The sequence below is a fragment of the Chiloscyllium plagiosum genome, unplaced genomic scaffold (assembly GCF_037043375.1).
Source record: "Chiloscyllium plagiosum isolate Xiang-an unplaced genomic scaffold, Cpla_swu_hap1 HiC_scaffold_4, whole genome shotgun sequence".
Lineage (NCBI taxonomy): Eukaryota > Metazoa > Chordata > Chondrichthyes > Orectolobiformes > Hemiscylliidae > Chiloscyllium > Chiloscyllium plagiosum.
Genome location: NW_028270142.1, coordinates 50,994,360 through 51,012,538, shown reverse-complemented (window position 1 = coordinate 51,012,538; position 18,179 = coordinate 50,994,360). Strand labels below are relative to the sequence as shown.

The 18,179-nt window shown below is 40.8% G+C and overlaps 1 protein-coding gene across 4 annotated transcripts in view; it reads right to left on the bottom strand.

Annotated features, from left to right (window-relative positions):
* ofcc1 (orofacial cleft 1 candidate 1) overlaps positions 1-18,179 on the bottom strand; it is a 308,134-nt gene that overhangs the window by 75,860 nt on the left and 214,095 nt on the right. For 3 of the 4 annotated variants that reach the window (XM_087986250.1, XM_087986251.1, XM_043689352.2), the window contains exons 18-19: positions 7,768-7,931; positions 979-1,138 (exon numbers count right to left, since the gene is read on the bottom strand). In XM_087986250.1, coding sequence (XP_087842376.1) covers positions 979-1,138; positions 7,768-7,931 — 324 coding nt within the window. Of the gene's footprint in view, positions 1-978; positions 1,139-4,385; positions 4,547-7,767; positions 7,932-18,179 lie in introns of those variants that run through there. The other variant, XM_087986252.1, reaches the window with a different exon arrangement.

Sequence of the window (18,179 nt, the reverse complement as noted above, 5' to 3'; positions counted from 1 at the left end):
TTCCAAAATGCTTTCCAGTTAACCAAGCACTTTTGTAGTGAATGTTGCATTGTGGGAAACATTAAATGAGTTTTAAACTTTGATTAAACTGCAGAGGAATTTCATTTGAACATATTTGTCACTAAAATGGCATAGCGTGATTTCATAATTGAAATGATAGCATGAATTGACTTCTTGAATATTTTACCTGAAATCCTTTCTTAATTATCCACTGTCATAATCTTTGTTCTGGATTTCCTATAATAAACTTCCCCTAGGTAATGGCGAATTAAATGAAACATAGTAGAGTTTGGGGCTTGCTGAAGTTGCATTGACCTTCTCCAAAGGCAAGGTCAGTAGTGCTTGTTCAGGTGATCTATGAATCAAATATGCCCCACAGAAAGCCATCTCCAATTCCAGGTCTTGTAGCCAAGAGAGTTGGTCAACAAAACTCCTTCATGATACCACTGAGACTATTGGTCTAAGCAAACCCTCTCTTTCAGCAATCTGATCTGAGCACCCATTTCAGTTTAGCTGCTGACTTAATAACCCATGGTCTGACTGTCCAGTGTCCTGATTTGTCAGTGAGTACAGTGTGCTTTCAATGAAAGAGCTTGCCTAGTGCAGCCAGTATTACATTCGACATGTGCCCCACGTTAAATATTTTTTATAAAACCAGCAGATTTCAGCTGAGATTCACAATCGAATGAGTCAAGAGATGTATAGACTCTGGCATTGATATTCACATAGATGTCCTGTGATTTATTGAGATGCTTCTTTGGTGAATTTCTACCTAAGGTTTAGGAGGGATGTTGAGATGTTGTGAAGTTGCAGATTCATCTTAATACCTGGTTTAGCACAATAGAGAGATATGTTCCTGGGGTATGTTGATTAACTGATGAACTGGGGGCAGATATCTGTGTTATTCTCTGATGAAAAGTCCATTTTACTGTGAAGTTTCAATGAGATAAAGTGCTTCCTGCTGGTATGCTCACTTACCTTCCTTCTTTCACCATTGATCCCCCTCCATTGCTCCGCCTTTTTCATGATGTAGTTCAGCTCTTGATTTGACAGCTCCAAATCCAGAGGAACAAAAAATCTCTCCTCAGTGCTGTGCAGTCGGTAGAAGATATCTAGAAGCCTCCCTCTATTGTGCAGCCTTCAGAGTAGTGAAAATATAGTAAAGGTTATCAACCTAACATCTTTCTGTTTAATATTATTCTCTCTAACAAGCTAAGCTCAGTTTCAACACTCAACTCTGCATTCAGCAGAGCAATGGCCCAAGAGCTGGACAATATTTAAAATGTAAGGAAATAATTCTATTCAGCTAAAGTTATTTTCACGTTGTGCTGTGGCAGCCTAGCAGGGATGAGTATCATTTTGTTTTTAAAGTGTGAGTATAAAATCAATGCAATGTTTAAAACTGTGCATTGTACCTCTTTAATATGTAATTAAAATGAGGATAGCAGCACAGCCCATCTATGCATAGCCCCCGAGGCATTTTTTTTAGAAATAGGTCATATAGTATGTCACAAGTTCTACCAACAGCCAATAAGAAACAGCAGCTTCTGAAGCCAAGACGCTTCAGTGGCCTACATTTGTAACAATTCGCTGCACTGTGAGTGGCAGAAACCATTATTTTTGGCTCATGTTTTAATATTGGTCACTTAGTTAAAGCAGATATTATGCAGCAACGGTGTGATATTGATATTAATGGGAAAATGACTGGCTTCAGCTGTAATGCCAGCGACCTGATATTAAAAGAATGCGTACATTCAAACATTGGAGCTCAGAAGTATTGTGTATCTCATCTAGATGTTTTAAGATGGGTGTTTTTTAAAATCTTATTTTGTGTGTCTTTTTTATCAATCCTCTGCATGCATCAGCCTACTTGTCTCGCTGCTTGGTGAGGACAAATAGAGTTAAGGACTTTATTCTGGAACTCATCCTTAATTAAGATGTTGTTAAGTTGTTTTAGGAAACCATTTTTGAAGTAAGCCAGTGAATATGGAGATCTAAAATGACCAATGCCCAGTTGCATTAATTCGTCCATTACATTGCTTTTGTAGCTGTTAACATAATAAGTGATTGCACACTCAATCAAAGGACACAGAAATATTTACTTAAAAGCTGTGTATATGTTATTCACACTCCATTTGCACAGCAAGAATAACCACTTACTATCCTCACAGCAAGAAATCTGCTTGTAACCCTTTATTTGCTTTAACTTATTGCATGTTGGCTCAGCATCAGAAAGAATTTCTTTTTTGGAAAAAAGAAATATTCATTCCTGAATTAAATAGACTCTTAAGAAAAATTTCAGTATCATTGTATTGAAAGTTAATAATCAGTGCAATAATATAGCATCTGGGCTACAATTATGGTCCCGAATAACTTTTTTTTGTTATGTTTAATGCACTCGCATGACTTTTGCACAATTATATAGTTGTCATCGTTAGTTGCAAACCAATAATTGCCAGTGTCTGGATACTTGGTTAACAGGAGAGCATTGGACGCAGAGAAAATCTTTCAAAGTAGATGCTATCTGGGAAAAATGCCTTTTCAAGGGTACTTAAAATTTGTGGGCAAGCTTGAGTGATGAGTAATTGCACTCCACCTCCCCACCCCACCTCTCCACCCAACCCAACCCAACCCACTGCCACTGGTGGGAGGAGTTATTGGTAAGCTTGGATGGACACATCGAGATCTGATAAGCTCTGAGATCCGTCATTTCCCTCTGCTTAAAAGAACTTTAAAAATATCAAAGCATTTTTGCCTCTTGGGTGTACTGCAGCAACAGCTCATGTAAGTGTCAGTGGCATGTAGGGGTGCAAGTGAATACTAGAGACAATATGGTCGCAGGCAATACATAACAATAATAGAATTGCACATTAATGGTCATATTCACATCAGTTGCCTGAAGTTCCAATAAATGCCGAGCAGAAACCTGTTTTGGGTGCTCTACGTGACATAAATCAGAATAAAATGAGTCATTATCAGAATAGAAGTCATGATAACTATTATATGGACAAGATGTGTCAAATCTCCTAACCCTAAGCTGTAAAATTTAAGAACTATTTTGGCAGCTCTTAGCTATTGTGAATCTCAAATTACTGCTGAAAACTTGAGTGTTGCATCGGTGTTTGTGTTTATAGACTTTCTGAAACTGGTGTTAAAGACCATCAGAAATCATTGAAGGTGATGGCATGCATGACTTGCGTGCCTTTGCTGCCAATAAAAGGGCTTCCATAATCTTTCAGCAACAGAGTCATAGCCTTTCTGCACATTTTCACCAGCTATCAGCTCCTGGCAGTAATGTAAAAGTAGGCTGATAACAATGGTTATAACAAATGAAATAAAGAAAAGGTTTTTAAAACAAACCTTCAAATTGGCTCATCCAGTTCTTTCTGAACACAGTTGAACAAGTTTGGACATTTTAACAGTGACACACTTTATGATTGTGAACATAATACACAAGACCCCAGCAATGTTCTGGTTAATGTTTATCACTCATGCACCATTGATAAAAATATGATCTCATTGCACTTTGTGGGTATTTGTTGTGTACAAACTGGTTGCTGCATTTCCTACATTGCAACTTGTAACTACAATTTAAAAGTACCTTAATGGCTGTGCATTAAGTGCTTTTGGATATTGTGAGGTCATGAAAGGTGCGAGAAAGATACATTCATTCTTTCAATGCAGGGTTAACAACAGCCATGGTGACACTAATAAAGGGCAAGGGAAGTCTTAACTCACCCATCAAAGTTGGAGTATTTATTTTTTAACACTACCAACACAGAAACTGAGAAATTCTACATTTTTCCTTGGCTCTAATCTCACATTTACCTGTAAAGCGCCTCTGGCTAAAGGGACTAACTAGGGGGTTGTAAAGCACTGCACTTCTTACTCATATTTACAGGCCAGAAGCAACTGGCTAGAAAGAAAAGCTAGAGAGCTGAGTGATTTGCAATTGCTTGTTCACAAGTAGACAACCACTAACTATGTTAATAACAACACAGACATATGGGCCTGTGAATCCATACCTAATGGACTAAATTAGTTGGACACTCCTGGGGAAACACACGCAATTTAGCAACACAAATGACATAAAACCGCCTTACTGTGTCATTTACTGAGTAACTGGGGATAGAAAGGGCTCAAATGCCAAACTTACAAAGAAAATGGGGATCAGTTCAGTGACTGGATAAATGATAAGAACTAATTGTGTTGAACTTTGTTTTAGAATAAATCAGCCACATAGCAAATATATTTTTTCTTTATTACTGTTCAAATATGAAATATTAAAATAGATACAAATTTTTTTCTTACCTGACCAATTCGGTTACTTATTCTTTTGGATATTGGTGTGGAATTTATTTAGTCCAAATAAATAATTACAAACTTGCCTCATGTCGAGTTGTTACCACAGGATTAAGAAAGAAACTACCACAGAAAAGAATTGAGCAAGTCGGAGCCTTTTTGCAGACATACTCAGATGGGCAGCAAGATGAAGATATTTTGCAGGAGATGGGGTTGCCAACTTTCCAAATTGTCCTGTAATCTCCTGGAAGTATAGATTCATTAACTGGACACTATAAACAGAACCAAGGTTAACAGTAATAGGTGCATTTGAAAAGAAAGTGTTTTGATTTTCTTTGAGCATTTTTGTTGATTACTTAGAAAATATCAGAGACCGTTTGGAGCATGGAGAGAGGGAAAGCTGTTTGACTGTGGTGCGGTGGGGTGGGATGGATGGAGTTGGGGCTTCATAATTTCAAATCTTCAGCATTGCGTTCAACTGAAGTTGGCAACCATGCTGTGATAAAGGGGACGTTAACCAAAGTCCCGCTCTCTGCTATGTGGTAAATGAAGGCCTGTACTACTGCCTTATGCAACCCTCCTCCCACCTTTTGTACAGCAGTCCCAGAGGCATAAAGGAGGTAAATCTACAAGGGTCCCAGGTCTACCCTGCCATCGCCATTTACATCTACAGTTTGTGGGGGGGGGGGGGGGGGGGTTAAGAGGGTAGGCGAACCTAGCAGAATAAACAGCGGGGTGGGGAGGTAGGATTGGGGGTGAGGCTGTTAGAAAAGGCTGGGGAGGAGAGCAAGGAGAAATGACTATGATCCCAGTCATGAATACAATAATTTTGATTCTCCAAATTTTCTTCCATTCCCCACTGGAATCCTGACCCATTTTAAAAAGGATCACAGAAGGACCCATTTTCATGATCTTTAAATAGATCTAAATCTTTTTCTGGCAAAGACAAAAAAAGTATATTTTTAGTGGAAAATTTAATAAATTTAGTGTAAAATACAGGGTGAAATCCTAATTTCAATTTAAAATTCCATTTAGTTTCTGTTTGCAAAAACCGTGACAAACCCCTTTAAAGTTAGAAAATCAGCAATGGGAAAGGAGATGGCTTTACACACACACATGACACAGTCATCAATTGTAGGTAGCCAGGGGAAACTGAGAGATCGACCAGTGGTGGGTCTGGCAAGCTGCAGGAGGTATCAATTGTCAGAGGCACAGCTCACAGGATTGGGGTGGAGGAGAGAGGGGTGTCAGAGGTGCATAAAACCATCAATCATTGGCAGTCCAGGTAGCCATGGGAGACATCGATCATGGGGAAACTGAGGCTGAACAATCAAGCAGGCGATAAAGTCTCTGAGACTGAAGCAGTAGAGTTGTGAAAGTACCAAGTGCCAGACTGATTTAAATTTTTTAAAAATGTTAATGCTGTAGTGGTGCCAATCAAAAGTGAAGCATTTAAAGGACTAATAACTGCATAAAAAAACACAATACAGGAAATTAGGGGTCTGAACACAGAGAAATCTGCAGGACCTGATAATCTACATCCTAGAACACATAAAAATGCAATGACAGAGATAGTCACTGTGCTGGTTACATTTTCCAGAATTCCCTTGATCCTACAATAATTGGAAGTTAGCATATATTAGATTGCTATTCAAGAAAGGAGGGAGAAAGCAGAGAGCTACAAGCCAGTTAGCCTGACGTCAGTCATCCAGAAAATGTTGGGACCTATTCCTAAGGATAGCCAAGCCTTCAGAAAATTACAGAATCAACATGGTATTGCAAAAGGCAAATCAGGTTGACAAAGTTATCTGGAGTGTTTTCGCGGACATAACTCAGAGGACATGGAAAGGAGGAACAGTGGATATAGTATACTTGGATTTCCAAAGGCATTTTGTAAGTTGTTACATAAAATATTAAATATACAAGATAGGGCTCATAGAGCTAAAGGTAATATAGTAGCATGAATGGAGGAGAGGATAATAGATGGAAAGCAGATAATTGGGATAATGGGGCAATTTCTACTTGGCAGGCTGTAACCAGCAGAGTATGACAGGAGTCAGTGACAGGGCCCCAATTAGTTGCAATCTACATTAATAACAAGGAGGAGTTATGGAGAGTAGAATAGATGCTTTTTTAGGGGAAGCTGCATAGGTACAGGAGGGGAAACAGATCACAAACACTACGTAGATGGCATTTAATGGAGTCAATGGGGCACTTGCCTGCTGACTGGAGAGCTGGTGAGATGTCTTTAGTTCCTCTTTTCAGGAAGGCCCACTGCAGTAACTATCAACAACAAGCATTTAACGGGGCAGCAGTCAGCTTTCCCCGAGGTCGAGAACTCCAGGGACAGAAATTCGGGTCTGTCAAGAGCAGTCAGCCAACCAAAGCATGAAGCTCTTCGTCTGACAGCATCACCAGCCTAATATAGAAAATCAGGGTAGTGGTGCCTGCTGTCGGTAATACACCAGTCCAAGACCTTGGATCCCTAATGAATCCAGGCTACAGCAGAGAGATGTCAACAGGACTATCCCAGAGATGGGAGAGTTAGGAGATTAGCAGAAAGGACAAGGGAGTATCTCTCAACAGCCTAACCCCATTCTTAATTGTGGGCCCCCAGTGAGCAATTTTGAAAGAGGATCCTCCCGGACAAGATTGGTTTGTAATGGTCACACATGACAAACTTCCCCACTCACTGCTCATTGAAAAGCAGTGATAGTAACATAAGGCCCTTAAAAGGGGTGCAAATGTCCACTCCAGGGCCTCATTTAAAGCTGGAGTAAGAAAGCGAAGTGGGGTTTCCAATCAACACGCTTTCACCCCATTCAGTATCCGCTGACACCAATCCTGCTACAGGGAAGGGTATTACATTCCATCCACAGATAGGCTAATGTTAAATTGAAGGGGAAGAAGCACAAGTGGAGCATAAATATCGGCACTGAATTGGGCTAGGTACCCTATTTCTGTGCTGTAAATTTGACATAACAAGAAAAAAAATGAAAATACGGGTGGAAAGATAGGAAAGACACAATGGAGGCGGAATGTTAAACAGAAGCCACGAAGTACCAGCTTGATAGGCCAGACAGCTTTTCAGCTCAAAGCAGTGCAAAGTACTTTGACAGATTTCTCCCCTCACATGTGAACCCAACCTTCTGTTGAAGTACAGACTGCAGAATTATCAGCGTATGTTGATACATTAGCAAATTATATGTGCCTACTAAGGGAGCTTAAAAAGTACTTTGACAGACATGAACGTTTGCACAAAGTACAACACAATGTTGTCCAGTAAATAACATGGCAAGCTTCTGGGGTTCCAGAAAACTCTACAACTTATTTTCCTACCTATGTATTCCCGCTGTATCTTAGCAATTTGGATAAGGAAATGCAAATTAGTTAAGTACAATTAAATAACTCTTCAAGTTTCAGCTCCTAAATAAAAAGCATGAAAAGTTACCTAAGTATTCTTACCTTAAGAAATAGAAACAGAGTATTGCAAGGGAGCTAACGAACATCACAATGTACAAGATGACTGTAATAAGTATGCCAGGGATCCCAGAATGTTGCATTCTGTAAAACAGCCAGTAAAGCTTGGCTGCATCTGCTATTGGACTATCTGTGCTGTAAGCCAGGCGCTGAAAAGCAAGATATACCAATCAGTGTTTCACAAAACAATTTCTGTGTGCTTTTCAGTTCACAGCTAGTCACTGGCACATCAACCATTGTACAGGGACAGCGGGTAGTATTACAATCCAGAAATTTCTGCTTAATTATGCAGTTAGTTACACACAAAGCTGTTACTGTGAAAGTGTTAACTTATAGAAATTTGCGGGCAGCATCTGTACTTCTGCCCTATTTTTACACAGATGATAACATGTAAAGCAAAATATGTTACTATCTCATGCCACACAACCGATATCTTCCATTTGCTTATTATGCAATAGGAGATATAATTGCTTCAGTGACATTTTAGGTCCAAAATGGTCAATGCATAGACTCAATTATGGGACAGAAGGAAGGTCTCAAATTAGTCCCATGCCTTATTTGAATGGAGTAGATGGTGCATTCGCTTGACTTATAGTGTTGATTGGCATTTTGTTTCATGGGAGTTTGCAACCCTTGATAATATTTCAAAATGGCCTGAATTTCTTAAAGGTGGGGTGATACTTTGGCTACAGACAAGAGGAATTCAACATTCTGAAAATGGTAGGTAGAGAAGAAACTGCAAAAACCTTTGTTGTTGTCAGACACTGCCTTATTTTGAGAGTTATTTTGAGAGGAGCACAGCAGGACAAGGGTTATCTTCTTACTATACAATGGAAGGAAACTTTCTTGGCTTATTGGCCAACATGAGTGGACACAGCAAAGGGGTGAATGATCACCAGAAGCATTGCATCTAGAACCTGTCTGCAGTGCATGGCAAACCTGACAACCTATAGTCCTTACACTCATGATGCTTTCCCAATTCCCCTTCCTGTTCCCCAAACATGAAAATGTACTTCGCTCATATATTCTTTTGCTGAGGTGCAGCTTCAATGGAAATGGTGCTGTCTCCATGGGAGGGATAAGTGCTGCGCTGCCTTAGACAACTGCCTGCCAGGTACTCCACTGCAACTGACAGCATTAATGATGCCAGCCAACTAGGCCATCCCAGCTTACCAATGCACAGATGTTGCGGTCTACAGCCATACCAAATGTGTAAAGCTCCTCAAGGTCATCCACTGTGACTATTTCATATGTCTTTAATGAAATTTCAGCAGTCCTCCACTTCTCAAACTAATTTCAGTGTGAAATCATTTCAAAGGAGCATTTGAACTGACATAGGAGACAAGAGGAGCAATAAGGGCTTTTTAGTTCCGTTCAATCACAAAGACTTGTTACACCTTACCCCAGTTCCAACCTTCCAGCTCAGCACTGTCCTCATGACCTGTCCTACCTGCCAATCTCCCTCCCCACCTATCCACTCCACCCTCTTCTCTGACCTATCACCTCCATCCCCACCCCCATTCACCTATTGTACTCTCTGCTACCTCCCCCCAACGTCCTCTCTGACCTATCACCTCCGTCCCCACCCCCATTCTCCTATTGTACTCTTAGCTACCTTCTTCCAAAGAGGTAGAAACAATGACTGCAGATGCTGGAAACCAGATTCTGGATTAGTGGTGCTGGAAGAGCACAGCAGTTCAGGCAGCATCCAAGGAGCAGTGAAATCGATGTTTCAGGCAAAAGCCCTTCATCAGGAATAAAAGCAGAGAGCCTGAAGCGTGGAGAGATAAACTAGAGGAGGGTGGGGGTGGGGAGAAAGTAGCATAGAGTACAATAGGTGAGTGGGGGAGGGGATGAAGATGATAGGTCAGGGAGGAGAGGGTGGAGTAGATAGGTGGAAAAGGAGATAGGCAGGTAGGACAAGTCCGGACAGGTCATGGGGACAGTGCTGAGCTGGAAGTTTGGAACTAGGGTGAGGTGGGGGAAGGGGAAATGAGGAAACTGTTGAAGTCCACATTGATGCCCTGGGGTTGAAGTGTTTCGAGGCGGAAGATGAGGCGTTCTTCCTCCAGGCGTCTGGTGGTGAGGGAGCGGTGGGGAAGGAGGCCCAGAACCTCCATGTCCTCGGCAGAGTGGAGGGGGAGTTGAAATGTTGGGCCACAGGGCGGTGTGGTTGATTGGTGCAGGTGTCCCGGAGATGTTCCCTAAAGCGCTCTGCTAGGAGGCGCCCAGTCTCCCCAATGTAGAGGAGACCACATCGGGAGCAACGGATACAATAAATGATATTAGTGGATGTGCAAGTAAAACTTTGATGGATGTGGAAGGCTCCTTTAGGGCCTTGGATAGAGGTGAGGGAGGAGGTGTGGGCGCAGGTTTTACAGCTCCTGCGGTGGCAGGGGAAGGTACCAGGTACCTTCTTCCAAACCCCACCCCCCACCCCCATGTATCTCTCCACCCTGGAGGCTCCCTGCCTCTATTCCTGATGAAGGGCTTTTGCCCAAAACGTCGATTTTCCTGCTCCTCTGATACTGCCTTACCTGCTGTACTTTTCCAGCACCACTCCGATCTAAACAGACCAGAAGGAGGCCAACTGGCCAGCAATCTCTGCACCAGCTCTCTGACTTATACAATTCACCTGCTGTCATTCTCCTACCTTTTTTCCTCTTAACCCTTCAATCTTTTGAGTGCTATGATTGGACCTCCCTCCACCACAGTCTCAGGTAGTGCATTCCAAATCCTACCTACTCAGATGAAAATAGATTTTCCTCATTTCGTTTCCATTTCTTTTGCCAATGACTTTAAATCTGTGCCCTCTTCTTGATCCTTTCATATGTCTCCCTATTCCTATTCCTCCCTATCCACTCTGCCCAGACTTCTCATGATTTTCTCATGAAACAGTCTGATTTCTCAAAGCTATCTTTACAACTGAGATTCCTTGTCCCTGCTTGTGAATCTTTTCGCTCTTCACATACGTCTTCACATATTTGGAAAGAACTGGACACAGTACATCAGTTGAGGCTAAACTACCATCTTGCTTTAGGTTCAATGGAAGTATTTGTCAATTTAGGAATGATGCTGCCCATTTGTGCTATAGAGATTTAGCTTTACAGACATATAGTCTATCAGTTTGACTATTATAAGTAGTGAAAAAGCAACATCAATGACATTGCAGTTGAGGTCATTCAGATGATGGATGTAAAAAGAGTGGAGGTGGTGGCCAAAGGGTGAATCAACAAATTGAGGCAGAGAGATTTAAAGACAATTGCTCATCAATAACGTACTGCCTTACAGCTCTTGCTGCATCTCACTCTTCCTCATTATCCACTATTTCCTTGTTTCCTTTTTAATGTTTCTCCTCCTCTGCTTGCCCTTCTGCATTATGAAGTTATGCAACATGAAGAAAAGCCCCAAATCTTGAGATTCACCCAGGATATGATGAAATACACCTCCATATCTGTCCAGATAGTGGAACATTTCTTTTAAAGTTACAATAATCCAGTCTATTGCAACTCCAGATCTTGCATGGATCTCATTACATCGATGTCCCACTGTTGTGCACAGGTTTCGAAAGATACAAATTCAGTCACAGCAATGGCACATAGTGTCCATGCGGGTTTAGTTCAGGTGGTGCGGTGGTTGGTGTGTTTTAAAGTATATGAGAGTAGGGAGGAAGGGGAGGGTAATGTCTTTTCAGAGATATCCCCAACAGACAAAAAGCACGCTCCAAACTTAATACACCTACTTCCTTCCAATGCTTTCATAAGTTTAAAAACAAAGGGTTGCCTACATCTGATACTGGAAATTTCAAAGATAGGGAGGGGCAAAATTTTGAAACTAATTGAACTAGAATGAAAAAGCAGTGAATTAGGTATTAAGAAAAGGAAGAAATGGGGGTGCCCATGGGCCAGATCTTTGAGGATTCTTAACTGAGAAAGAATGCACAATCTAGTTCCTGACAGTTGTGTTGTGAACTTTCTGAGTACCTTCTGCTGCTTATATCATGCAGAATTCTCTCTGTCTCAAGAACAGGATGACAGTGCAGCTGCTGATTCTCTTATACCTTGGTGAATGGCACTTGCCAATCTCAGGGAAATACGAGGCGTGGCTTCATAATGAACTATTACTTTAATAATTTAATACATTAATATTAATGAACCAAAATCTGCAACCCATTCTAAAAGATGAAAGATGTAACAGCAACCTAGGTTTGTTCAATATATCATATCAGCTGCATGCATAACACTGTGATCTTTTGCTATAAATTCGGTGTCTTATGATCCTGCTCCACAGCTACCTGATGATGGAGCAGCGCTCCAAAAGCTAGTACTTCTAAATAAACCTGTTGGACCATAAAAACAAAGGGTTGCCTACGTCTGATACTGGAAATTTCAAAGATAGGGAGGGGCAAAATCAAAAAGGTGTTGAATCAAAAAGGTGCAGATGGGTTAAACTGAGAGCCAAGCATCAAGCTTATATTCCTGCTTTCTAGGGGGCACAGAAAATGACAGCCTCTGAGCTCTTTGAATTGCTCCACGAGGGGCACATGCAAGCATGTACAGAGATCACCGCCCCTTTGGTTAGACTATAGGAAAACACAAATCATCAGAAGCCTCAACAGATTCTCAAAGATCACAGATCTGTCACACAAAGTACTATATTTGTGACAAATGTAAGGTTTTACAGAACGTTGATACTCGTGCACCTAAACATCACCCTTGTTTAATCTTCCATTTCTTACTCCTACATCTTGGTGCCGACCCCACAGCTGCAGTAAGCTTGAGTAAGCTTACTGTTTGCTTTGTCACGTTGCCTTAGATGATTTTGGCAGTTGTCCTCTGGTTGTACAGGATCTAAAGGCTCTGGTTTCATGCTGCATTGTACAATCATTTTGAAAGGGAGAGAGTGGATTGATTATAATTTTAAACTTAAGTAAAGGCAACTATGTAGGCATGTAGGCTAGGTGAAGTCAACTTGGTTCTTAGGTTAGGCAATAGATAAATACAGAATTAACTGAAGACATTCAAGGAGATATTTCTATATACTGAATTCTATTCTTAGAATAAAGAAAAGTTCAAAGGAGAAGACCTACAATCCATTATACACTAAAGAGGTTAAGAACAGCATCAAACCTAAGGTAAAAACATATAATTGTGCAAAGGTGAATGGTAGGTCAGATGATTATACAGAATTTGAAGAATAGCAGAGAATGACTAAAAGATTAATCAGGAAACAAAAATTCAAGTATAGAGTCATGCAGTTTGGAAACAAACCTTTTGATCCAACTAGTCCACACTGACCATGCAGATTTCGGTTCTCAAATTAAACTAATCCCACCTGCCTGTGTTTGGCCCATATCCCTCTAAACCTTTCCTATTCACGTACTTATCCAAATGTCTTTTAAATGTTGCAACTGTACCTACATCCATCACTTCCTCTGGCAGGTCATTCCATCCACCCTCTGTGTAAAAAGTTGCCCCTAATGTCCTTTTTAAATCTTTCTCCTGTCACCTTAAAGATATGTCCCCTAGTTTTGAGCTCCCTCACCTTAGGAAAAGATTTTTGCTGTTCACCTTATCGATGCCCCTCGTTATTTTCTAAACCACTATAAGTCACCCTTCACAATTCCTACTGTCCAGTATGACAGAAAGCTAGTTAGAAATGTAAAAATAGATAGCAAGAGTTTCTATACATATTTATGAAGGAAAACAGTAAATACAGTGATGTTGGGTCTCTGAGTGAGAATGGGCAATTAATAGGTTATAAGGATATAGGGGATGAAATTAACAAATATTTTGCTTCTGGCTTCAATATAATTGAAATAAATATCTTCTTATCAAAGGTTTAGATCTGGACACCTTCACCCCTGAGCAACACATTTGGCTTTTCTTCTATTATAGCCTGTTCTACCTCATGAACATCTTTGTGTGATTTCTGTTGTTCTTTGATTGCATCATACTTTGACATATTTCCTGAAAGTGACCTATTGATTTACAGATAAAACATTCTTATCTATTAGCTGCCCATTGCAGGTGTTTGTGAGGTTTCTTTGTTCCAAAGCACAGATAATGATTGTTAATATATGGTGTCTGTCATATCCATTGTACTTGTTTCTCACATAAGTCTTTAAGGGATTTGTAATTTATGAACTAAACGGATTCAGCTGATCTTGTGGTCAGGTCGATCCTTTTCTCTGAGGATTGACTTGTATTGTTTCTGGACTTCTGCTTCACGCAGCATCTGAATGGCCTTTTCAAGAGTCAAATCATCTTCTGTCTGTGATAGATCTGATAAAGATACATTTGCAATTCCAGGAATAATTCTGTCTTTTATGCATTTTATCTTATATTTCAAGTCTCATTTTTCTATTTAATATGTAAATATCATTAATAGAATTATCAGTGGATTCCTCTGGATGCTGGACTCTTGATTTAATATTGCTCTTTCAAGAGCTTGTGTGTTCTGAGGTTAAAATAATTGTCAAAGCTTTTCAGAAGTTTATCAGAAGTATCTGTTGCTTCTTATAAATATTGGAATGCTATAATATTTTTATTATAATTAATATTATTATATTGTATTAATATTATCCCAGTTTGAATCAAAAGTATATCAACTTGTTCAGCTTTTGATTTGATAGCTAGTTTGTCAGCAATTCCATATTTCAGGGTTCCAGAAGGTAGGTAAATCTCTGTTTTATTTGGCCCATCTCTGAACTCAAATCTTTCCGGCTATCTTATTTATGCTTCCTTCACTTCCTGGAGATTTTTTTGTTCTGGCTGTAGAGGTTTATCATTCTACAGTACAGCATTACTGCCATTGTGTATCGATGCCCTGGAAGCTTTTCCTCCACTTTTACACGCAAAATGGATGATTTCCACCTTTTGTGAGTAAAATGGATGATTCATGTGATTTTGGTGACTTCTCCAGATAAATACCACTAATTGCAGTCTTTATACTCAATTCCTGTTTTCTTCATGGCTTTAATGAATTCCTCCCATTGCCTCTGGCTTTAATAATTATTCCTGTTCTCTTAACAGCTTTATTGAATGATTCGTGGTCTCTGCAGCTGTATAAGATGAATCCCATTCCTTTAACAGTCTCCTAAATGATTCTCACAGTCTGAAGCTCTAAATAATACTTCTCGTGGCTTTCCCTGTTTTCTCCTGGATGAATCCTGGCTATGAGCAGTTTAAATAAATGCTTCCAACCTTTACCACACTTTATGTAATGGATATTGAGCCTTTTCTATAGCCTCAATAGTCTCCCAACTTGCTCTGTCATTTGACTCTGTTTGCTTAGGCTTCTAGATTTCCACTTTAACTGTATTCTGATTTTGCAACTTTCCCAAAACCACCTATTTCAAGTTGTTTCTGTAGTCCTTGGTTTCCCTAACTACAGCTAGGCCTTGTGGTCATTATGTTGGCCAGATTCAATACAACTTGTAAGCACATAGTTTACTTCTCATTTCCCAGCTTGTAAATTACACCCTTTTTTGAAAAAGACTTTGCCTTGGCCATGATGGTTCAGTGGTTAGCACTGCTGCCTCACAGTGCCAAGGGCCTGGGTGTGATTCCAGCCTCGGGCGACTGTGTGGAGTTTGCACATCCTCCCTGTGTCTGAGCAGGTTTGCTCTGGGTGCACTGGTTTTCTCCCACAGTCCAAAGATGTGCAGCTGAGGTCGATTGGCCATGGGAGGTGCAGGGTTGCAGGGGTAAAGGGTGGGTCTGGGTGAACGCTCTTTGGAGGGTCAGTATGGACTCAATGGGCTGAGTGCTTCCGTGCTGTTGGGATTCTATGACCAAAGATTTTGAATTGACTCACAGAGTCTCCAATGACCATTCATTGTCTGACTGAACCTCTACTTAGACCACTCCAACAACTCATTGGCACCGATGCATTCTGTAACTGCCTTAGTGTGACTAATGCTTCAGTTTCATGGAATCCTTAGCTCTCCTGCTGCTGTGAATCTCTTCCCAGGTCTGAAATGCTTTTTAACCATCAATTGTACATCCTGTCTTGTTGGATCTTGTGACCAACTTCGCCATTGGAGGGTTCCAAAAAGTTCAGTTCTTTCAAAAGCTTCCTGAGCAGCCATTTTAAAGTTGTGCCCGAAGAAATCTCTGCCTTCAAATAGAAGGCAGCTGAATGGAGTCCATGCCACATGCTACAATGTTGTAAGATGAATTCTCGCCGCTACTTATCACGTTGTATGAACTATCTGGTGGTTTTAGTGCCAACATTTTTTTTGATCCAGTGTGTTAGAAAAAAAACAATTGGTTGTCTAATGAGAAGAGGCTCATGTCTTCAATAATTAGAGAATCATAGAATTCCTACAGTGCAGAAAGAGGCCATTCAGCCCATTGAATATGCACTGACCCTCCGAACAGCATCATACCGATATCCACCCCATTCCTGTAACCTGTGTGGAGGGTTTAATCATAGTTATCGCACCTAACCTTAACATCTCTGAACACTACTTCGCAATTTGGCATGGCCAATCCACTTAACCTGCACACCTTTGGAAGTGGGAGGAAACCAGAGCACCTGGAGGAAACCCACGCAGACATAGGCAGAACATGCAAACGCCACACAGACAATCGCCAAGATTAGAATCGAACCTGGATCTCTGTTGCTGTGAGGCAGCAGTGCTAACTGCTGAGCCACTGTGCTGCCCAAGATATAATTGATTGCATGATTACAACCATATATGAGCTACATTAATATGATATGCTTACAGCGATAACAAGAAGACCCAAACATCGAGTCTTACTCCTTTCAGCTCTGAAGCCACCAAATCCTTATGACATCACCACAGTGGGTGGTGCTTAAGAGAGTCATTGGCATTAACTGTTTTAGATCATTACACAATAGGCTCAACCCACAATGCCACAATCTCCACCACAGGTAAGACAAGGAGGAAGGTCCTGAGTCCACCCCATCCAGCATGAGGATTTGATCCCTTGCAGTTGGCAACAGTCTGATCAATATTAGCAAGGCAGTAGCCTCATAAAGATTGCAAGTTACCACGAAGAAATACAGTTTTGCGTGCGTGATGTCCCCTAGAGCTATGGATAATGATTTCAGAGGCTCCAAATTCTTCCTATCGCACAACAGACTTTGAAACTCTCTCACTCTTAACATTAGCATTCATTACAGGGATTTGCAAGTTGACATTCAGCCAGTTTGGCCACATTATGAATGGAGGAGAAAGTGAGGTCTGCAGATGCTGGAGATCAAAGTTGAAACTTTATTGCTGGAACAGCACAGCAGGTCAGGCAGCATCCAGGGAACAGGAGATTCGACGTTTCGGGCACAGGCCCTTCTTCAGGAATGAGCAGAGAGTGTTCAGCAGGAGAAGATAAAAGGTAGGGAGGAGGGACTTGGAGGAGGGGAGTTGGAAATGTGATAGGTGGAAAGAGGTCAAGGTGAGGGTGATAGGTCGGAGTAGGGTGGAGGCGGAGAGGTCAAGAAGAAGACTGCAGGTCAGGAAGGCGGTGCCGGGCTGGAAGGATCCATTATGTCTTTGGCCTTCAAGTCCTAAAGTGGAACATGAACACAAATTTTCTAGTTAGGATGCTACGCATTGCACAAGTTCTTTTTGGGGAGTTGAAAGGACTGTTAAAATAACACAAGCCATCCTGCATGGCTCAACTGAGTTGCACATTTGTCTTGAAGTCAGAAAATTGTGGTTTCAAGTTCCATTCCAGACTCTTGAGCTCAATATCCAGGGTACAGTGTAATATGGTACTGAGAGAATGTTCAAACTCTTGGCGATGTCATCTCTCTGGTGAGACATTAAACTGAAATCTCGCATGCTCTCTGAGGATGTAAAAAATCTGATGGCATTGCTTTAAAGACAAGCAGAGGGAGTTCTTCCATTTGGCAACTGACAATATTAATTCCTCAATCGACTCCTCTAAAACAGATGACCTGGTCGTTGAGACATTGCTGTTTGTGGGAGCTTGCTGTGTGCAAATTGGCTGCAGATTTCATACATTGTAATGCATGAAATGTACCTAATTGGTTGTAAAGTGGTTTGGACATTCTGTAGTGCAGCTCTGTAACTTATTTTCTTTCCCTTATGATGTTATTTGGATCTTCTGCTTAGATTGCAGACGAAAGCTCACTTCCTAATGTATAATTGGCTCTATTCTTTAACAAAATGGCTGGTGCACTTAAAACTTATATGATTTTATGGAGCAGGCCATTTTCTTTCTATTATCAGCATTGTACGTGTTTTATTTCATTGAAAGAAATGCAGTCAGACCCCAAAAGTATTCCTTTCAATCTTGCACGCATTCAATCAGCCAAACTGCCAAAGTAAGTGTATATCATTTTGTTGGATTTTACTTGAAAATTCACCCATAATCACTTTGTATTAAAATGTACATTGAATTGGG